This window comes from Arvicola amphibius, chromosome 10 (genome assembly GCF_903992535.2).
Source record: "Arvicola amphibius chromosome 10, mArvAmp1.2, whole genome shotgun sequence".
NCBI lineage: Eukaryota > Metazoa > Chordata > Mammalia > Rodentia > Cricetidae > Arvicola > Arvicola amphibius.
In genome coordinates, this window is record NC_052056.1 from 100,584,296 (window position 1) to 100,607,387 (window position 23,092).

The 23,092-nt window shown below is 49.9% G+C and overlaps 1 protein-coding gene across 1 annotated transcript in view; it reads left to right on the plus strand.

Annotated features, from left to right (window-relative positions):
* Window positions 1-23,092, plus strand: part of Sdk1 (sidekick cell adhesion molecule 1) — a 935,030-nt gene that overhangs the window by 838,183 nt on the left and 73,755 nt on the right. Inside the window, exons 29-31 of the mRNA XM_038345621.1 lie at window positions 7,874-8,068; window positions 13,081-13,282; window positions 21,297-21,400. Coding sequence (XP_038201549.1) covers window positions 7,874-8,068; window positions 13,081-13,282; window positions 21,297-21,400 — 501 coding nt within the window. The remainder of the gene's footprint in view (window positions 1-7,873; window positions 8,069-13,080; window positions 13,283-21,296; window positions 21,401-23,092) is intronic.

Sequence of the window (23,092 nt, forward strand, 5' to 3'; positions counted from 1 at the left end):
CGCTGAAAATCCCAAACACATAGGGAAGAAGTGGGTGATATTTACAAACTTCAGCACTTTGTATAAGTCAGTATTCTGTAGACGATCAATAATGAGATGCCTATATATTACAAGGGGAATTTATTAGAGACAGGCTGTGGACTCCAACAGTGGCCATCTACATGCTGGAGAGGCAGAGAACGGGGTAGCTGGTCAGTCCCATGAGTCTGGATACCTCAGGTATCCCAATCTGGTGCCCAGAACCTGGAAGATTCCTGGAGAGCCACTGCTCCCCAGTCCATGCTGGAAGTAAAGAAACTGAATTCCAGTATCAACAAAGGGTGGCAGCAATAGAAGCAACAAAAGAGCAGATGCACTTCCCAGCAAGGAGCAGAAGCGGGCAGGCAAAGCACTGCTTGCTTTCCCTCCAATCTCCTTGTCTCTGGGCTGCTGGACAGCACTGCCCACTCTGGAGGAGTGCCCCTCCCTTAGTGAATTCTCCCTTCAGAGGCATGTCTCTAAGTTGATTCCAGAGCCAACAAGATTAACCACCACATAGAAACGCTAATTCAGATGGCAGAAACTGTCTGTAAAGCAGGCAATGTGGTCTTTCAGCATCTTTTGTTGTAATGGCATCTGGAGGTAGCAGATGCTGCCTGGGTGACCTGGCACCTGGGTATCATTTCAGCCAGCACACCAGACCATGGATGCTGTAGGAAAGAAAGACAAACAGGTTCCTAAAGATCCAGGTTGTTGCTGGAGTGGAAAGAAAATAATCCGTTTGCCTGGCTTTCCCCCGAATGGGTGTTCCTGCTCAGGCTGCCAGGGTGGCTGTCTAAGCATGTGGACTCTTCCGCAGCTCACACCTTCCCTCCCAGTCTATATGAAAACATGTCCTTGCACTTCCCAAAGAGATTAACAGCATGAAACAATGCCAGGTGCCTGGAGGGAGAAAACACTTGCTTGTTTGCATGGTAAATATTTTACTGTGGAGAGTTCTGAGCGGTTAGAAACCTCCTCTGGGGGTTGCATGGGACTACCTGAGTATAGCCATCCGCTGCAACTTGACAGACTGTTCCACACACCCTTGAACACTGTTAAGCTAGGCTTCACACATGTGCTTTTCAGAACTGTGCCAACCCAGGCCCAGACATTTTAAGTTCCCTCCTTTCCCAACCATCAGAAGGCCCCTGGCCAGCCAAGACCTAACACTAACCTTGAACATGTTTTGAGAACCCTGCTGTAGCATTTCTGTGTTCCTGGTCCTCATGTAGATATGCTGTAAACCTATAGACTTCCCAGGACTGCTTCTGGGTTCTTTGATGCCTTTGTGGGTGTAAGTGGGGGTATTGTAGCCTCTAAACCATCATCAAGGCTTAGCAGTACTGATGCTGATGGCCTTGCTTTGGGAACCCAAGCATCATCGGGGAACCAGCTACCTTTGGTTGTTGGCCATCAGTACAGCTCATAAAAGGCTCTCAGCTCCCTTGAATGTCAAAACAAAGCCCCAGTTAGCTGTTTCAGCTCTCAGGGTCAGACATCAAGGAGTGGGGACCCCCACAAGGCTTGTAGCCCACGGCTGTATCATCGTACCCAGCTGATTTTCTGGGCTTGCGGTGCCCCCTCCACCTTCCAGCACATTCAGAAAGCCAGCACAGGCCTCTCATTGCGCATTTTAATCTTCCCTTCGGATCGATGTCCCTCATGCTTGGCCTTGCTCTCTTCAATGCTCATATTATCATAATTCACCCATAACCTTAAAAACAGGACTTTTCTCGGGCCCCATTCTCCTCCTCCTCTCTAGTCAGCGCACCCATTCTCTGCAAACACACACAGCAGCCTCCTGACCTCCGCTCGCTGAAATCCTGCCCGCTAATGCTTCTGATCGGGCTGCAGCCGTAATTACATAAGAAGCCTCATCCTCGGAAATGCTCTTAGCTCTGAACACCATCCATCATTATTCTCTAAAAATGCAAGAACTCTTCTGCAGCCGCCTCTCTCACACCGAGGGTGTGCAGGGGAAAGACCGCCGCGGTCCAGCCAATAGTCTCTTCGGCGTGTCAGGGTGAGGAGCGGGTGTTAATTCTTATGTTCAACACACCAGGGTGCAGAGCCTGCTAATGATGCCACATTTATTGGAGGGAAAATAATAGGAAGGTACAAACAGGAGCCCGAGGCTGAGGAGTTTTCTCTCGGTAATAGCTCAGTGTGGGAAGTGGATTGGAGATAGAAAATAATAACCCAGATTTCCTGCAGTTAGGGACAAATGACATTGTGCCGTGTGTTTTCCATACATTATCTACTGAGTCTACATGGTGGCTGTCCCAGGTAGATATTTTTCTCTTTCTGTTTCAGAGACAGAAGGGTCAGGGGTTGAGGGGAGCTCTGCAGCAAGAATCCCCTTCCGTGAGAGGGAGGGCCCTACTGTGCTAGACAATCCAGGATTGTTCCAGGATCCCTGGGGAAATCCTAATCTGCCCAGAGTCAAGTCCTCAGATGAATGGCATAGTGTCTGCAGATAACGGGTGCTCACCGCCTACATACTGAAATCATCTCTAGGTGGCTGCCGGTGCCTGGTCCAGGGTAGACGGTTTTATAGGTGGCGGTCATGCTGTGTCCTCTAAGGACACCAAGAGTACCCACTTGCTCAGAACTAACATAGGGCTTTGCTTGAGTTTTTAAAGGAACTTTAAAATTTTTATTTATGTGTGTATTGGAGTGTGTGTGTGTGTGTGTGTGTGTGTGTGTGTGTGTGTAGATTTGTCTGTGTGAGGACATCGTATCCCCTGGAACTGGAGTTATAGAGAGTTGTGAGCTGCTGTGTGGGTGCTGGGAATTGAACCCGGGTCCTCTGGAAGAGCAGCCAGTGCTCCTAACCACCGAGCCATCTCTCCAGCCTGATGTCTGTACTTTTTTAACTCAGGTATGAAGTCTTGCTACATCACCCTGGCTGGCCTTGAACTCATTCTTCAGCACAACACTGACTGAGCTTTCAATCATCCTGCCTCAGCCTCCCGAGGAGCTGACTGATACAATAGACCTAGATACCAATACAGACTGATACCAATAGACCTAGATACCAATACAGACTGATACCAATAGACCTAGATTAATGTCCTTTTCTTTTCTTAAAGAAAGGCAACCTCAATCTGGGGTTTTTCAAGAATACCGTTAATTAGTACTGACTCCATGTCTAGAGATATCATTCTCAGTCACAAGATCTTAGGATTGTGGGGCTTGAGAGATGGCTCAGCCATTAAGAGTGTCTGTTGCTCTAGCAGAGGACCTGAGTTCAATTCCCAGCACCTATGTTGGTGGCTCACAATTCTAACTTCAGCTGATGCTCTATGCTGGACTCCAAGTACACCCACACACATGGCATATACTTACACACATATACTTAAATCACAATTTAGAAAACTAAGCATTAAGAAAAACAAAAAGACTTCAAAATTGGGCCACTGTCCTGGTCTCTAAAGAAGCAGACAGTGGTGTAAATGCATGTTCCCATGGAGGGTCCTACTTCAAAGTTACCTGGTCTTTGCCTAGCTCAGACTGAACATGTGCCAGGAGCAGATAACTCAATAAACCTGGCATGGTCGGGCAATGCCTGCGTGATGACCAAGGTGAGTGTCTGGGTTAGGATTTCTATTGCTTTGAAGAGACACCACGAACATGGCAACTCTTATAAAGGAAAACATTTCATCGGGGATGGCTTACAATTTCAGAGTTTATTACCGTCATGGTGGGACATCACAGTACACAGGCAGACATGGAGCTGAAGAAGGAGCTGAGAGTTCTATATCTCGATCTGCAGGCAGCAGGAGGAGACTGTGTGTCATACCAGGCATGGCTTGAGCATATGAAACCTCAGAGCCCACCTCCACAATGACACACTTCCTCCAACAAGGCCTTACCTACTCCATCGAGGCCACGCCTCCTAATAACATCACTCCCTGTGGGCCGAGCATTTATACTCATGAATCTATGGGGGCCATTCCTTTCCAAACCAGCACAGTGAGGAAGGTTAGTTATTGGTCCTAGCAACTCCAGAGCTAGGCCTGAGGCTTCTGTAGAACTGAGGAGGCAGAGGGGCTGATAGGAGGGTGGGCCCTTGGGGAAGAAAAAAAATACATGAAAAATTACTGCAGGTGCAACAAAGAGCCCTCGAATACCCCTGTGAGGGGGCAGCCATGGCAGCAGCTTCTGCCACTTACAGGGGTAGAGACCAGGTGCTGTTACCGTTTTCTGGTCATGTGTGTTGATGCAAAACAAGAAGAGACACAGCTCTCACCTCAAAGGGAGATAGTTTATTCTGGAGCAAAATGTTAAAATATGAACATGGCCCAGGAACACGGGTTTGGGTTACCCCGAATTCCACGGTTCAGTTTGGTAACCGTTTGTGGGATTGTCCTAGCAACGGAGTAAAGAAAATCATAAATCAGGACAGTGTGTAAACATGTTCATTGGGTAGGCATGTTATGGCAGAGCCGGGAAGTCACTGTTACAGGCCTCCGATGCTCTCTGATGACATGCTTAGCTTTGGGTGGTTGGTGGAAGTCAAGGGTATGTTTGTACATTTCAGAGGATTTACCTAATCATCAGAAGTTGCTAGTCACAGAGGTAGGCAGTAGATGCTATTTAGGGACTGAGATAGCCCAAGATAATTTGGCTATAGACCTGTGACTTCAAGCTGTTGACAAATATTGACATTTGTCAATAAGTTATTGGTCTTGGAGAGTGTTTAACAAGGGGGAGACCTCTTCCCGGGAATGCCAGTTAACACATGTAGTTGAGAAATGGCCACAAGGCAGGCCTTCCTGGGCCCGCCCTGTCCCTGTGAGATGTAACGGTTGCCTGCAGCACGGGGAACCTCAACAGCCTGTGAGATGTGACCTGTGGTTCCCTCTTCAAGCTCAAGAGACAGTGGCTGTGTATGTGGGGGTCACTTTTCATATAACGGAGTTGGGGATTGGCAGAGCCAGGTTCCAGTCCAGGCACGTCTCTGCAGCTGTAGAACAGTTTCTGCTGGGAAACCCTCTCACAGAGGGGCCTGCAGGGTGCAAGGTCTAACAGGTCTAACAATGCAGGGCCATGGGCTGCGTGATCCCCAAGACAGCTATGAGTATGGCCTACAAAATCATAAGCCTACTGAAAATATTACAAAATGCTATTGTATTCTTAATTTTCTCAAGCTCTCGTATACAGTGCATGTTGCCCACACTCCGTGTTCTCCGCCTTTCTCTTTCCTCTTCCCCTGCCCTCCCACGGGCTCCTTTTACCACCTGTCTAGCTAACTTCTACTTTCATAACATATATGTGCATGTGTATATATGTGTATATGATTTTATGTTACCTATGGAAAACCTAAGAACCACACATGATCTCTCATCTGCGCTTTCTCAATATATGTGACTTCCTATGATTTTTACATAAAAACAATATAACTTCATTCTTCTTTATGAATAGAAAAAGTTTTTTGTATATGCGGGGGTCGGGGGGCATTGTGTGGGATCAGAGCATGGCTCAGCAGTTAACAGCACTTGCTGTTCTTGCAGAGGACCTGGGTTCAATTCCTAGTGCCACACTTCGTACCTTGCAATTGCTTGTAACTCTAGCTCAAAGGGATCTGATGTCCTTTGCTGGCCTCTGGATGTTACACATACATGGTGCACTGAGAGACAAGTAGGAACATGCACATAAGTTGATTTTTTAATTTTATTGCATAGACCATACATTTTCCTTAACCATTCCTGTGCTGACAGATACCTGGGTAGCTCCACAGCGTGGCTGCTGTCAACAGTGCTAGATGTTAGACAGACACACAAGTGTCTCTGTGCTGTCAACTTGGGAGACCTTAGGGTAAATACCCAGGGGTGTTTTCGCTGGGTGGCGATTTTTCCATAACGTGACTGCATGGTTCTCAAGCATGAACTCTATATGACAACTTCTATCACAATGTCTAAGGATGAACACTCCTGGAAGCAAGCAGAAGATAAGAGGGGCTGTCTCCTCTCTGGAAGCGCAGAGGGTTCTTTTTAAAGGAAAGTAGGACAGACCTGGGGCGCCGTCAGCAACCCTGGGCAAACTGTAACCTTTCCGGATGCCTTGCCTCCATGTGTTTGACCCACTGGGGACCACTGCTGTTAGCCCTCCTCGGAGTGAGACTGTACCCATGTCCCCTGCACATGGCTGTCCAGCTACTATATATCCTCTCATTATATGGGTCTCTGAAGGCCTAAGACTGTGTCCCCTGGGGTACCCAAGCTCCACTTCCCCATCACTGAGTGCCATGGGAGAAGCGATGGTCCACAATCTCTAGGCTGCAGTCCTTACTCAGTAAGTAAGAAGGTGAAGTGTCTTGGAGCAGCTGCTGGGAGCCTCAGAACACTTAGACCCTGTGTCAGGGAGAAAAGCTGGTCCATCAGAGACAGGCAGTGGCCATAATGGTCATTTGGGAGTCTGGGGTTAGCATCTCATGTCACCGGGCATCACTCTGAACAGGGCTGAGGGTTGTGTCATCCCGTCTACATGGCAATGATAACGACCCTATCAGTGACCCGCGGTGGCTAGGTCTGAAGGTCAGGGTGTGCTCAATCTGACCTCTGTGTGACTGTCCTCCTGGTCTCCCAGTGGAGGACTGGAAGAAATTCACCAAGCAGCTGGGGAAATGGTAGGCATCTTGGAAAGCCCTGGAGCCAAAGGCTAAGCCAAGAGGAACAGGAGGAACAAAATACCACCTGAGGGCATCCAGAGGACTGCCCAAGCTGTGTAGTGGGAGGTGATTGGCAGGAGGTGAGCAGACCTCCATCCTGGTCCCGGCAGGCGGCCCTCACTCCCAGGCTGCCCTGGCAGGCAGAGCCCTGGAGGACCAGTGTGGCCTTTGATGCTTTTCTTTCTCCCCTGCTGAGTCCCCCTTGTTTAATGTGATCACTTGGGTTGTCATTAATTTTTTCTAGATGTCACAGCACCCCATCCATTCTGGTTTTAATCAGAAGCCGGACCACACGTGGTCCATGAGCCCAGAAGGCAGTCTGCCCCATGACTCACGGTTGGGTCTGGGAAATTGGCAAGGCCTCTTCAGAAGCCAACAGGCAGGCACTGGGGTTGCTTGGTTGGTGGGATTTGATCATTAATAATGTCTGATCAACCATAACCCCTTCATAATCAAGGAACTCAGAGAGACACGCGGAGCCAGGCAAACCCTGCCGCTCTGGAGTTATGGAAATTAACAGAAGGGGTCTTTAACTATTTAACGTGGAGCCTCCAAACTCAGGAGGCCTGGGGGGAGGTGGGGGGCTGAGTGGCTGGAATCGTGGGAGGTGAGAATGTGGGGAAGGCAGTAGCAGGGGGAAACTAGCAAGGGGGCTGAATAATGCAAGCCTAACCAAGCAGTGGTCCTGCCCGCTGCAGGCTCTGCTCCTGCTGTGAAATCACCTGCTGAGGGCAGGCTCTGGCCTCTCCTGCCGGGTTGAAGGGAAGGGCTGCACCATAGGAGGGGCATTGGAAGGGGATGGAAGAGCCAGAGGCACTGGCTCATGACAACCTCCCGTGGGGAGCAATGAGGGGTCCTGGGTCTGGTGGCATTCTCCAAGTGCAGCATCCTGAGGAAAGATGAAGCTGTTTTCACATCTTGTTCCCATGAAGGATGAACTGTGAGACAAGTTCCACAGAGGACTGAGCTCAGGCAACCCACACTCATCTCCAGGGCTGTGCGCTCCCTTTCAATATGCGCCCTGCGGCCTTTGGAAATCAGGAAGGAGCAGAGGGTAGGCCGTGTTTGGGTTTCCAATCCGGGCTGATTATGGGTTGTCGGGAGCGTAGGTTTTCTGGGCAAGCAAGAAAATAAATGGCTCAGCTGACTCCCTGACTCTGTCCCCAACCCCTCCCACAGGGTACCAGATTGCCTACCGCCTGGCCAGCGGCAGTCCCCACACCTTCACCACCGTCGAGGTGGGTGCCACAGTAAGGCAGTTCACAGCCACAGAGCTGGCCCCGGAATCTGCGTACATCTTCAGACTGTCTGCTAAGACGAGACAGGGCTGGGGAGAGCCCCTGGAGGCTACAGTCATCACCACCGAGAAGAGAGGTAAGCTCCCAGACCCAGATCTGACTGTAGATGACAGGACACACATCTTTTTAGTCAGTGCCCGGAAGCCTTGGCCAGACATGGAGCTGGGCAGGTTGTTATTTTTTAAGTGTATGTGGCAGAGGTGTGTGTATGTGCTCAGGCATATGCATGTGCATATATGTGGAAGTCAGAGTCGAGTGTCTTCCTCTAACATCCCCCACCTTGTTTTTTGAGACAGTTTCTTGTTGAGCCTATAATTGGCTGTTTGGGCTAGGCAGGCTGGCCAACAAGTTCCAGGGGGTTCTCCTGTCTCTGCCTCCCCAGCCCTGGGACATGGGCTGTTCTGTCTGGCTTTTTTGCAGGTGCTGGAGAGCAGAAGTTGTGTCCTCATGCACGCTCTATGGGCACAGCGCTTGCTGAGCCAGGTCCCCGGCTCTGAGCCAGGTGTGTTATCAGAGTGTCCTTGAAGCACAACTGTTGGCCACCTGCCCACTGTCTCAGACAGGAGGCAAGAAGTGTGGCTCAGAGAGGCTAGCCCAGGGTAGCACGGAGCTTTGTTTGGAACAGTGGTTCTCGACCTTCCTAATGCCGCGACCCTTTGACACAGTTCCTCAGGTTGCAGTGACGCCCAACCATAAAATTATTTTGTTGCTCCTTCCTAAGTGCAGTTTTGTCACTGATATATAGGCTACCCTGATATGCGATCCTGGGGGTTGTGACCCACAGGTTGAGAACCACTGCTCTAGAACCTTCCACCGCAGCCCAAAGGGCCTCTCTTCAGAAGCCATGCCTCCACCAAAATTCAACTTGGAGAGCCAGAGAGTCTATTGGGTCTCTTTGCAGTACACAAGTGGAAGGGGTTTGCTTTATAAACGTCATGTAGGTGACCCCCAAACAGTTGCATCACCACCAAGTGATGACCTCGTGGAGTCTCCCTTTCAGCTAGCCTTCCACTTCCTGTCTAATCTAGTGTCTATCTCCCAGCACCCCTTGCAGCTAGCTAACTGGGGGGCAGAAGAACACAATGCTGGGATTCCAGGCGAGGGTCCTATCCTCCATCTACTAAGGAGTGTCAGTAGCTCCATCACCAACACCGTAGGTTCAGCTAATACCGTATTATTCTGCTCAATTAGTTACTATGGTTACCAGTCCACGATAATATCTACTCTAAAACAGCAGTGATATTATTGTGTTGTGCCCAGATGCCCTCACAGCCAGACCCAGAGGTCTGAGGAACTAGGCCAGGAGGTCTGGGAAACACCTGGCGCTCAAGGCTCAGGGCTGTGAGGCCCTGGGCAAACCCTTCCCCTCTCTCTGCTATGGCCCTGACTTGGGAGGCCTGTGTGGTGCAGTTAGCACAACGCCCCGACATGCGGATGGCTTTTCTTGTCATCTGCGAGGCTCCCAGGAGCTGCGCTGGTGTGATGTAGATGCTCAACAAATGTGAATGCGTGCCATTGCTGCGTTGGTGGCACCTTTCATTACAAGATCTAAAGCAGGCCATTTCAAGGATCGAGGAGTCGAACTCAGAGCGCTTAAATCTAACAGAGGAAGGAGGCCGGCACAGGGCTCACACCGTGCGCCAGTCCCCCCCAGGTATCACCACCTCTGTTCCCAGCTTCAAGCTGCCAATCAGGCTGTGTTAGCCTTTCATTGCTATAACAAAAATACCCCCAGAAAAATAATTTTAAAAAGGAAGGTTAATTTTGGCTCATAGGTTCCTGTGTGTTCAAAATAAGACTGTGGTGGCTGGGACTGCAGAGGTAGGAAGAGGAGCCTTGTTTATGGGGTCTAGTCACTCCTGCAGAAGGTTTTAATCTTCACAACAGGGACATGCCAACTGTAGGAGGTGGGGCAGCTTGATCTCTGTAGGACAAAGATAATCTTAAAGCGTACAGGTACATCGTCTAATGGCTATATAGCCCAGGCTGGCCTCGAACTCCAGATCCTCCTGCTTCTGCGTCTTACATGCTGGGACTACAGGTGTATGCCATTACACCCGTCTTTACAGGGTGCAGGAGACCAAGCCCACCCGGTCCTCATTCATGCTAGGTAAAAGCTAGACCCACCGAGCCACAGCCGCAACATGTTTGGGAAGACGCTGTCTCTATCTTTCCGGAAGCTAACATCTTGCCCCTCCTTGCAGGTGTGCATGTATTACTACTGAGTTCTCCCCAGATGTTGACTGCCCTCCTGTTGGCCAGACACCTGGGCAGGGCTTTACTGTCCCTTGTTGCCTCCATAACTCTGCGAGTGGATGCTCTTACTGGGTCCTTTGGGGAAGGATGTGCTTGAACTCAGAGTAGTGATTTGACCTCGATGCCCATGGCACTGCTGGGGGAACCAGGATCCAAATGATGGGTGCTGGGAGGGTCCTCCAGAGACTGGCAGCTGTAGCCTGCTCCCCAGAGATTTAGTAGTGTTCTCAAGAACTAATGGCATAGGCTTCGCTCAGGGACCCACAGGTAGCCACCCTTGGCCCTAGCCTTCTTCCCCTGGTCCTGTACTCTTTAGGAATTCCCAACACTATTTGTGTGTGATTGCATACATACTTGTGTGTGCATGTTCACATGTGTACTTGTTTGTGTGAGTATGTATGTGCAAGTGGGTGTTTGTATGCATGTGCAGTGTATACACATGTGCATGGGTTTGTAGGCTAAAGTGCAGCCTCAGGGGTCCCTTGAGACACTCTCTACATTGTTCCTTGAGACAGGGTATCTCAGTGGCCTGACACTTGCTGATTTGGCCATGCTAACCAGCCAGTGAGCCACAGGGATCCACCTACCCCCATTTCCCCAGATTATACACACCACCCCTCTGGGATTCTTTTCACATGGGTTCTGCAGATCCACCTCTGGTCCTCGTGCTTGTAACCAGAATCACTTTACCAGCCAAGCTCTCTCTCCAACCGGTGAATCCTTTGGAGGCAAAGGATCAATAAGAAAGGATTGTTGTGGCCCTTACAGGACTTGTGGGCTGGCCAGCGTGGCCTGGTCATGCCGGCTTGTTGCCTGGGGCACAGGGCCACCATTCCCTGCCCATCCCCCAGCCACTTAGGTGTGGAGAACTTTTACTTCTGGCCAGGTTCTAGTAGACTTAGGGGCAGGAAGCCTGAGCCATTTCCAGCGGCAGTGTGTCCATAGAAGGCCTTTGAAACTAGTCAGGGAGCCCAGCTTTTTCTCAGGCCTGCAGAAATCAAGCTTCCAGCCAGTGTGCAGACTCCCAGCCAGGAGCCCTGATTGAGCCAGATCGAAGTGCCTCTCACATCCCTGTCACTGTGGGACCCACGATCGATGGCTGCTTTATTACACGCCACACATTTTAATCAGAATCAATAGTCGTCATGATAAACAATTAAACAATTATTTCTCCCTCTATGGAACCCTCTGTTGAAATCAATGGGGGACAGGAACACAGTGTCAGGCACATGGTACCCATTCAAGGCCAAGGCTGGTTCCAAGAACCCTTCATTCTAACCCCTCAGAAACCATTAGCAGCCCACAGGGATCCCTGCCTGCTCTTGCCTTCCACTTCCCGGGAGAACTCAGCAGATTCCCCTCATGTGTTAGACTCAGGTTAACTATAAAGAAAAAGAAATTAGGTTTTAAAGATGAGCTCAGCCCCCAAATCAGGCGTTCAAAGGAGGCTTGAGTCACTTAGAAGATCACCGCCAGAGACATCTGCTGTCATTCAGACATACTTGCCCTCCCCGGTAGGGGCTGGGGTCTCTGGAGGCACCCATTTCTGCCTGGTTCTGCTATGTGAGCAAGCCCTGCTGCCTAGTCAGACCTGATCTGGTGCATCCAAAGTGAGCTGTAGCACAACCTCCTCTCCCAAACCTAGGGCTCACTTGCTTGTCTCTCTTTGTGTGCATGACAGCGGAAGCACACGTGTACATGGGTTCACGTGTGGGACTGCATGTGTGGGTGCATAAAGAAATCAGAGGTCCTGTCGGGTGGTAGTGATTCACGCCTTTAATCCCAGCACTTGGGAAGCAGAAGCAGACAGATCTCTGTGAGTTTGAGTCCAGCCTGGTCTACAAGAGCTAGTGCCAGGACAAGTTCCTAGCTACACAGAGAAACCCTGTCTCAAGAAACCGGAAAGGAAAGGAGAGGAGAGGAGAGGGGAGGGGAGGGGAGGGGAAAGGAGGGGAGGGGAGGGGAGGGGAGGGAAAGGAAGGGAAGGAAAAGGGAAGGGAAGGAAAAAGGGAAGGGAAGGGAAGGGAAGGGAAGGGAAGGGAAGGGAAGGGAAGGGAAGGGAAGGGAAGGAAAAAGGGAAGGGAAGGAAAGGGAAGGGAAACGGGAAGGGAAGGGGGAAGAAGGAAGGGGGAAGAAGGAAGGGAGAAGAAGGAAGGGGGACGGGGAGGAAGGGGGAAGAAGGAGGAAGGGGGAAGAAGGAGGAAGAAGAAGGAAGGGAGAAGAAGGGAGAAGGGGGGAAGGGGAAAGGGGAGGAAGGGGGAAGGGGAGGAAGGGGGAAGAAGGAGGAAAAAGAAGGAAGGGGGAAGAAGGGGGAAGGGGAAGGGGGAAGGGGAAGGGGGAAGGGAAGGGAAGGGGAGGGGAGGGGAGGGGAGGGGAGGGGAGGGGAGGGGAGGGGAGGAGAGGAGAGGGAAGGGTAGGGAAGGAAGAAAAAAGGAAATCAGAGGTCCAGTCTTAGGTGTTGGCATCCTTCCTCAGGTACCAATCTACCCCGTTTCTTAAGACAGAGTGTTTCAATGGGACCTGGAACTCTCCCATTAGGTGAAGCTGGCTGGCCAGTAAGCCCCAGTTCTCTGCCTGTCTCTACCCTCCTCCCTAGCATCAGAATTAAAAGCATCACCACCATGCACAGATTTTTACGTGGGATCTGGGGACCGAACTTGGGTCCTCTGCTTGTATGGTAAATACGTTAGCTGCCAGGCTAGACCAACTCCCTGGCCTCAGGACTTTCTTTTACTGTGCCTGTCCCACACAGCGGCTCTCATAGGCAGGCATCAGGGAGCAACAGGGAATGGTCCCTCATGAATCCCTGCTTTTCTCCTCTTCTGGTTGCAGAGAGGCCCGCGCCCCCGAGAGAGCTCCTGGTGCCCCAGGCAGAAGTGACAGCACGTAGCCTCCGTCTCCAGTGGGTCCCTGGCAGCGATGGGGCCTCCCCCATCCGGTACTTCACCGTGCAGGTGCGAGAGCTCCCCGGCGGAGAGTGGCAGACCTACTCCTCATCCATCAGCCATGAGGCCACAGCCTGTGACGTCGAAAGGTACTCAGTTTTCATCTTTCTGAACCTGAGATCTTGGTCGCTTGTGTCCCTACTGTGACAAAATGCCTACTGGAAACAGCTTTAAGGAAGGAAGGGTTTACTTTGGCTTGCAGTTTGAGGGTGAACGGTCCATCATGGGGGTGACAGCATGGAGCAGGAGTTTGAAGCATCTAGTCATACTGCATCAGGACAGAAAGCTCTTCAGACCCTTTCTCATTCCAGGCCCCACCCCCTGGAATGGTGCCACCCACACTCAGGGTGGATTTTAGCACCACAATTAACCTAATCTTGATTAACCATCCCCTTAGTTTGACTCCAGGATGATTTCAGAGTCTGTCAGTTGGCAGTCAGTGCTAACTGTCACACTGGGCTACCTCACTTGACATGATAGCTAACTGTTTCCTCGTGGCCTTTCTTACATGCTCAGTACTGATGTGTGTGACATGCCTCTCCTCCATCTCCCTGCCCCACCCCGCTTGTACCCTTCTCCCCCACCCATGTTCCTGCTTCGTCTTCCTATTATGTGTGTTCTGTTACCCTCCCATCTGTTCACCCCAAAGTCTCCTTCTAGCCTCCCATGGACCCCTTTGTAGTTTCCTGGCCTCTCCCCATACTCACTTCCACACTTTACATGTGTATAAAAGTTAGGAGCTAAGATTGAGCGTGACAGAGAACATGTTGAAATGCTAATGGAAAAAAATTTAATTAATAAAAAACAATGTAAAGGTATTGGAGAGAAAGGGCTCCTATTTCCCTAAGGACTCTGAGAGTTCCAACCATGGCCCCATCCAGCTCACATAACAGGAGTCTGTATGGCCAAGGAGATGCCCCCACTGAGAGCCAGCCCCCTGTCTCTGTTGACACATACCATACCAGGGACCCAAAATCTTTAGGGCCTTTCCAGATGTGCTACATCAAGGCCTGAGGACTTGGGAGACAAGAAGAATGGGGCTGAACCCAGGCTGTATCCCAGCACCCATAAAAGTTGGTGCTAGGAAAGAGGCAGTAAGAAGGGGTGGGTCCTGGAGGTGAAGGTCAGAGAGACACCCCTTCTCTTTGAGGTTAAATAGCCCCACCCCTTTGTCTTGCCCCTTGAAAGATAGAAAGCACAGTCACGTTCTCCGTAGTCACTGAGTAGCCACAGACATTGTGTTTGGTAAGGAGAAGCCCCTGTTCAAACAGGTGGTTTCATGTGGCCCAGAGGAGGCCCCTACCAGTTTCCTAACCAGCAAGAACCAGAATGGAAGCTGATCTCAGCGTCCTGAGAAGCTGCTTCACCTGCTGCCATGGTGCCACCCCTAATAATCCCAGCAGCGAGCCAAGTCTACTTTCCGTCTGCCTCATGAGATCTAGTGAAGAGACAAAGCTTGGCTGTGGAGAGCCAGAGGCTGTGGCCCTCGGCTCAAGTGACCGTGGTCCAGAGCACAGCATGAGGGTGGGATGCCAGCGGCTGGCATCCGTGAGCACCTGTGTAGTGGCCGAGGCTGTGGGACTGTTGATGGGGAATGTTAGACTTGCTCATGGAAAGATGGTGATAACACCTGCAGCGGGTGGTTCAGAAGGAAGCTGACCACTAATGCTCAGAAGGTGCAGAGCACCTTAGGGGAAAGGGCCTCGAGGTGGGAGGAAGAGCAGTAGACAGAAACATGTGGTATATGGAGATCCGGACATGATGGAGCCTGAGGGGGAAGGAAAGGCTTCCTGTAAGTCTGAAGATGAGCTTAAGAAAGATGAGGGGTGTGTGTGTGAGTGTGTGTGTGTGTGTGTGTGTGTGTGTGTGTGTGTGTTGGTCTGTCTGTCTGTCTGTCGGTGGGGAGACAGCATACAGCCTGGTGAGGGCTGGCAGGGAGTGGGTGCCAAAGAGATTCTTCAGAGAGAGCAGCCTTCATCAGGGGGCTGGCAGGAAGTATCATGTCACAGGATTTGGTCCATCAAAACATATGTGACGAAGAGCATGGAAGATTCAGACACTGGTTAGGGTCCTAGATCCAGGACACAGAAAGATTTTAATGCTCTGGACCATAGAAAGCCTCGGAGCACCAAGGTCAAACCACCTCGGGGTGTGGGCTCTAGCCTTTTCAAAGTGACCACACATTTGAGGGGTGGGCCTGGGTTCTAACAGAGGAGCTCCAGGTTCTCCCAGACTCAAACTCAGGGGTAGTCTTGGAAAGGTGATTCAGACAGGATGGGATAGTGGCTGGGGGGATGTGGCTTGAGGGGAGGAGTTAATTAGAGCAAGCAAGGAAGCAGGAATATGTTCTCGGGGCCAAGCAGAGCATCAACAGCCCCCTCGTCCTCACATGAGATCTGTATTTCTATTTTCCCCTTCTCTGTGACACCTCCAGGCTGAGCCGTTCCAGGAAGGAGGCAGGCTTCTTGTGGAAGCCCATTTTACCCAGAATTCAGTCTGTTATATGTAAATGTATAAGATCCAGGAGTAGCCCAGTGGTGGTGGTGGCATGTGCATTTAATCCCAGTACTTGGGAGGCAGAAGCAGGTGGATCTCTGTGAGTTCGAGTTCACCTGGTCTACAGAGCTGGTTCCAGGACAGCAAGGACTGTACCATAGAGAAATCTTGTATCCAAAATAAGATCCAGGAGTATGTATATACAGGGGTTTAAATGCCCTTAAAGTTGAAAGGCTCTCTAGGAGAAAGGGCAGCAGTAATCTATGCATGCTGGCCAGGATGTGTCTCAGAGAAGTTGCCTCGACCTGACCTAGCATGGACCAATACTTTTCATTTTCTTTGCTCTCTGTTTAGGAGCCCTGAGCTGGCCCATCTGGAGTCAACTACCACTGCTGTCTTTACATCCTGTTTCAGAGTCCCAAGCAGGCTGACCTATTCTATTGTCCTTTTTTTGGAGGGGGAACATGTTGGTCAGTCTCTCCAGGAGTTAGAGTCTACTCTGTCAGTCACTACCCTGACAGAGTAGCCTCTCTGAGAAACAGAACACTTAAAAGAAAGAAGGTGGCATGGGGACTTTAGGAAGGGACAGAGATTGGGAACCACAGGAGGGCTGTTTACTGGAGTTATGGCTCCCCTCTTCCATGGAACACCCACTTTTTTAGGCAAAGTGCATCTAGTCATAAAGCATTGTGTACAAAGAGAAGGGATGACCACATAAAAAAAGCAGTTAACCAACAAGTTTGCTGGTCCTTGAGCCATGTGAATCTTCAACTCTTCCTCTGTAGAATCATAGCTGTGCTGCCGTGCAAATCCAGGTGCTTTTGACTGGGGTATCACTCATGGGTTCCATGGTCTTCATTCTTCATGACGCAAGTAATAAAATGTGTGTGTGTGTGTGTGTGTGTGTGTGTGTGTGTGTGTATGTGTGTGTGTGTGTGTTGTCCTTTTGGGATGCAACCCAGCACCTTGTACATGCCGGATAAATGCTTTGCAATCTATTAAGCAGCCCCTATCTGGAGGATTCTAGAAAAGTACTCTACCATTGAGCCATGGCCTCAGCCCCTCACTGGGGATTCTAGGCAAGCACTGTGCCACTGAGCTATACCCAGCCTCCTTTTTACTTTTTAAGACAGAATCCCACAGGTGGTCCAGGTTGCCCTTCAACTTAAGTTACTCTGTAGCCCTGTGTTCTAGTTTGGTTTCCATTGCAGAAATAAAATACTGGCCATACCAAACTTGTAGGGAGGAAAGGGTTTGCCTTAGCTTACAGGTTATATATTAGCCTATCACCAAGGAAATTCAGGGCTTGAGCTCAAGGAAGAAACTAGGAGGCAGAAACTATGCAGGAACAGTACTTATTGTCTTGTTTCTCTGAGCTTACCTAGCTACCTTTCTTCATGCCTACCTGCCCAGGGAAGATACCAGCTACAGTGGACTGGACCCTCCTGACATAAAGTAGCAACTAGAAAAATGCCCTATTGTAGAAGGGAGCTGCCGGCAGGCCTGCTTTTCATCCCACCCAGCTCCGGAATAGCTAGCTTAGCCCCAGAAATAATTACACGAAAACTTTATTCTTTTAAATACTGCCTGGCCCATTAGTTTCAGCCTCTTATTACCTAATTCTCATATCTTACTTTAACCCATATTTAGTAATCTGTGTAGCACCATGAGGGGTGGCATATCGGGAAGATTCTAGCCTACATCCATCTCTGAGAGGAGAGTCATGGCGACTGCTTGAGGCATCTGACTAACTTCCCTCCTTCCCACTCTGAGGCTTAATATTTATTATAAATGCTTGGCTGATGGCTCAGGCTTATCACTAGTTAGCTCTTACATTTAAATTAACCCACTTCTATTCATCTATGTATCTCCACATGGCCTGTGGCTTACTGGTGGTGCTCTGGCATGTTGTTCCTTGGACATGCTGGCATCTTTCAGACTCTACCCCTTTCCTGTATCTTTGTTTGCATTTTCCACTTGGCTCTGTCCTGCCTTGTCATAGGCCAAAGCAGCTTTATTTATCAACCAATGAAAGCAATACGTATTTACAGCATACAAAAAGACATCCCACATCACTATAACATGTTCACAGGCCAATAGGTTGGAGACAAATCCTTGGTTTAGGCTCTCTCTTTCTGGGAATGTTTAGGTTTGACAATAACTATTTCATGCAGACAAACCTTGAATTTGATCCTTCCTCCTCGCCATCTTGAGGAGATCCTGAATGTATAACATTAGACCTAGCTGAATATTTAAAAGGTAGTTTCAGTGTCTTATAGATAACTAGGTAAAAGCAGCAATGGGAAGTGTTCAGAATGTTCAGGATCCATGCAACTTACATTCTAATGAAAATGAACCGATAAATATGCAGATCTACTTATAGTTCTGAAACCCAGAATTTAGCCCAGAGGGAGGGCCACCAAACTGTTTTGTCTTGCCCGCACCCACAACTCTTTCCAAAGTACTTTGGCAGTGAAGGTAAAACTTGAATGCAGTGAGCAACCACAGTGAGCATCCGTAGGACTAGCACACACTGCATGGTGTGAACCTGGCTCCTGAGTTGGCAGAGAAGTGGGCATAATAGAGTTTTGAAAGGTCCCTGTGTGGTGAAGTTGCCTCGTCTTCTGAATGCTGGATGCTTAGAAGTAAGAGCTGAAGTAACAGTGTTAGCTCAAAACTGTGCCTTAAGCCTGTGCAGTGTCTGAGTTTGGAAGGTGAGGTGTAGGGAATATGTGAAGGGCCAACAGAAGCCGCCCAAGGAGGCAGGGAAAGAGAACCTTCCAGAAGAGCAAAGAGAAAGTAGCGTTTATGCATTGTCTGCTGTGTGCCAAGATCGTTAGATCCCTGATGGTGATTCAGTGTTCACAAATGATCTCAGGGACTCTGATCTCCATTTTTACAGGTGCACAAAGTGAGATCATAAAAACCAAACGACTCAGCCCTAGCTGGTAATGATGGAGCTAAATTTCAATTCAGCTTGGCCAGCTCTATGGCAGAGGCTTAGGCTGTCCAGGAAGAGTAGAGAGGGAGTGGGGGGATTCGATGGACAGGACTTTCTTTGTCAGGGAGTCCTTGAGATTGGCCTCGATGCCTGATTGACCCTGGTGGGATAGAGGTATGGGTTGGGATGGGGAGAGGTATGGGTTGGGATTGAGGTGGGAGCAGCTATGGTCAGAGGCAAGATCTGTAGGAGTGGGCAGGGCCAGAGGCGTTTGCACACAGGATGCTAGTGAGTTACTTAGAGCCAGGGTTAGCTCCCCGGACACCCTGTTATTCACCTGCTGTCTACTTCTAGGTATCCTTGGTGAATGAATCCCAGGAGATCCTGGTCTGCTACAGGCTCCTGTTTCCCACCCTCCTTCACACTCAACCTCATTTGTCTCTGAGCTGGTCCAGCCACAGGCCACACATTACCTACAGCACACAGCTCGCTGTGTTGAACAGGGCACCCAAGGCAGTGGAGAAAGTATCCTTCGGGAACAGAGTCCTCGTAGGCCCCTTAAGGGACACTAAGTGCTTACTTTGTGTGCTGGCTGCTGAATGTGGTCTCAGCTCACTCCAGTCTACATGTAGGGCTTGTTTCTGGTTTTATTTCAAATTTTACTTTAAAGTGTTTTACATTATTCTTGAGAATCTTGTGCATATGTGCAAGGATATATGATCATGTCTATACTTCCAACTCCCCCAAAATCCCCCATAGCACATCCCTACAATGTGTGTGTGTGTGTGTGTGTGTGTGTGTGTGTGTGTGTGTGTGTGTGTGTGTGGGGAGAGGGGGGGGAGGGAGGGAGGAAAGGAACAGGACAACAGGAATCTAGGACAGTCATCATGGGCACTCACCTTAGCTGTTGAAGATAATACCTAAGAAATGCGAATGCTAACAGCAGTGCATGTGGCAGAGGTGGTGTACGCACATGTGTATGTAGATACAAGCACACGTAGGTTAGATGAGGATGACATGTGTCCTGCTCTGTCCCTCTATCTTATTCCATTGAGACAAGGTCTCTTACTGAACCTGGAGCTAGTCTGGTAGGCAGTAACCCCCTTCCCCCTACCCCACCCCCTGGCAATCATCCTGTCTCCAGCCTCTCCTTCCCCAAGCACAGGCACAGCCATACCCACATGATAATCGGGATTTGAACTCAGGTCCTCTCCATGCTTGCACAGCAAGCTCTCTTACCTGCTGAGCCACCTCTCCCACTCCGTTTCAGCTGTATCCAGTGAGCGCTTACTGAGCCGCTGCTGAGGGCCTCATCTGCTTTGATTCTCAGGACAGCTTCCTGATGTCCGTCTATCAGATCCCCAGACAAGGATGTGTCTGCAAAGTGGCTCTTCCAAGTATGGCTGGGGCCGAGGAACTGGAAAGTATACTTCAGAGCCCACATTTTTAGGGACCCCATGCTGCCGTCCACACCAGGCAGGAGAAGCAGGCAGTTAACTCAAAAGGTGGGCCGCTCAGCATATGAGGCTGGAAAGTGACAGGGGACAATAGCCGTTTATCCCTGAGACTAGACACAGTGGCTTCTGGAAAGCCAGGAACAGGTGGACGTGGCTTATTTGAGCTAAACAAAAGCTGTCCCCAGAAACCACAGCAAAGATCATTCTAGGCAGTGGGCCTTCAAGGGGCTTCTCAGTTAAGCCGAGTTAAACCAACCAAGACCAGATTCTCCTGGTTGCTGCTGGTGAGGCCAGGCCTCTAGGGGTCTAGAAACTGGCAAGGCCAGATTATTCCTAGGGCTTTGAGTGGAGCATCCCGCGGGCTTTGGAGAAATGCTGTAATCCAATGTATCCAGAGGCAAAGGAGCACAAAAGTAGCTGATCGTCATGGCGCCTATGCAAAACTACAGCTCTCTCCTCAAGGGATAAGAGAACTTATTCTGAAGTCAACACATGTGACCGTAGTCCAGGAACACAGATCCAGGCTGCCCCATGTTCCAACATGGTAACAAGTCCGTGGAGTTTTTACAATAACAACAGAGAAAGCCCTAAGTCGGGGTGATTTAGAATACACTGGTGGAAACCACAGGTAGGTGGGTTACAGTAGAGCAGAGGAATCTCTGCACCGGCTTCAGATGCTGGCTGGGGACATTCCTAGCCTTCCGCTTGGTGGAAGCCAGAGGTCTGCTTGTACCTTCTGAACGGATTTGTCTAAAAGTCACATGAAAGTTAAGTCAGACTGAAAGACCCCCAGAGTGGGAAGACTCTCACTCAAATCTCGGGATAACATGACCCCCCAGGAACTCATGAGAGACCATCCTTGCTGCAATCACACGAGATTTATTGACAGGATAGGAACCAGTGCACTGGGACCGAAACTCATTTCCCATGCAGGGGTAGAGAGTTCGACCCTGAGTAGCTGGTAGAATGGGTAGAATGGGAATAAACCATAACCCAATAACCCAAAGGGGGTAGGTAGGGAGGACATCATTGGAAAATTCTGAAAATACCAGTGATCATTGGAAAATTCCAAAAATACCAGTGATAATCACAACGGGGTAACTTCTGTTTCCAGGGCAGGAGAGACATCTGTGTGACACCCCAGTTCCATGATTTCCTAGTTATAACACAAACAGGACTGTAGTCACTGATTTCTGTATTCCATTACAGGCTGAGACCTTTCACCTCCTACAAGCTACGCCTGAAGGCCACCAATGACATCGGGGACAGTGACTTCAGTGTAGAAACAGAAGCCGTGACCACACTGCAAGATGGTGAGCAAAAGCCAGCCCAATACAACCTCGCCCCACAGCTCTGCAGAGGCCGGAGGGTACCTTCCTCCCAGAAAGAGTTCCTGCTCTAGTCTGGAGCAGAGAGGAGAGGTCACCAGGGAGGGGTGACAAGCAGCAGAAGTCCATTAGTAACTGACAGCCTGGGGTGTTCCTCCACACCCCACGGTCATAAATCAAGGTCCCCCGGAGAGTTTCCATATGGAATGAAACTCCTTTCGATTGGCTTCCAAAACCCTCCTCCTTTAGAAATTGAATAATTAATGGGGGTCGTTAAAAATAAATGTCATTGGGGAAGCTGGGGTCCAAGGAGTTTCAGATCTCCCCCCCACAAGGTTTCTTCACTGGCTTCTGACCTTGGAGGCACTGGGCCTGAAGATACCCCATCCTGGGTATGGGGGGGAAGTGCAGTGAACCTGGGAGACCGCTCCAGCAGACACAGTCGCAGACTGACAAGTGGGATGGCAGAAGATGGATACCGGGCAACTCCCAGTTCAGCCTCAGAGCCAGGCACTTAGTTCAGCCACCAGGGCTTTGCGAAAACTCCCAGAAAACCCTGTCTCTTCCATTTAACGCTCCAGTGAGGTGGTTTCCAAATGGACCAGGTCCCTGCTGCATCGCCCTGTGACCCCACATCATGTGAGCCCCCCCCACCCACACATGCTTTTCTGAGCCCAGAAGTTTAACTTCTACTACACAGAGTTTCAGGGCACCTCGAGGACTAGCCCAGGGGTGGAAGTAAGCCATTTCCAGCTTCCCAGCCACACTCAGACATTGATGCAAATACAAAATAAAACAAACAAAAACAAAACAGAAAACAGGTCTACCCCGACAGGAATGGGAGACACTTTACTTAGGAGTCAAATATGAGTGATCATAGCCCAGTGAAATACAGATTCAGGTCACCCCGAATACTGCCATGTTCCAACACATTAGCAATTCCACAGTGTTTACAGTGGCAGAAATAAGAACATTTTAAATCAAGAACAATTTTGAAGACATTGGTGGGAACACCGGGTAGGCAAGTTAGTCATCTCCGCTTTAGACTTCAGACTTGTCCAGTGATATGTTTTAGTCTTGGGTGGGTGAAGCTAGGGGTCTGTTTGTACATTCCAAAAGGACTTAAGTCCTGAGGGTGTTAGACTGCACACAGTAGTAGACAGTAAGTGGCTATTTAGGGGCTAAGATGGCCCAAGACAGTTCAACTCTTGACCTTCAACGTTCAATTAGGGTTGCAGTCCTAAAGGGCTGCTAGCAACGTTCCAGCTCTCCAGGGTTGCAGTCCTAAAGGTCTGTTAGTCAGCCTTGAAGAATGGTTAATGTAAATGTGGCTCCCCCTCCCCATCAGGAACTTAAGTTACCACAGAGAATCGGGCTGCACACCCAGCATCCCCACTGGTACCTGAAGAGTAGGGCTCTAAGCTCCCCTGAATCCCTGGAGAAACCTGCCCCGGGCCCTCATCCTGAGAGGTGTTGAGATCCAGATGCAGCAGAGCTCAGGGAAGAAGCTATGATGTCATCCAGGTAGCTAGGTGGCCCAAAGTGCCTGGCAGGAGGCTTGGGAGACCACTCAGAAGCAAAACCCTTCCTTTCACTGCTACGGATAAGTGGAGGGAGAATGTCATCAATGATCTCACTTAAAAGTGAGGCCTTACATGCAGGAGAGATGGGTCAGTG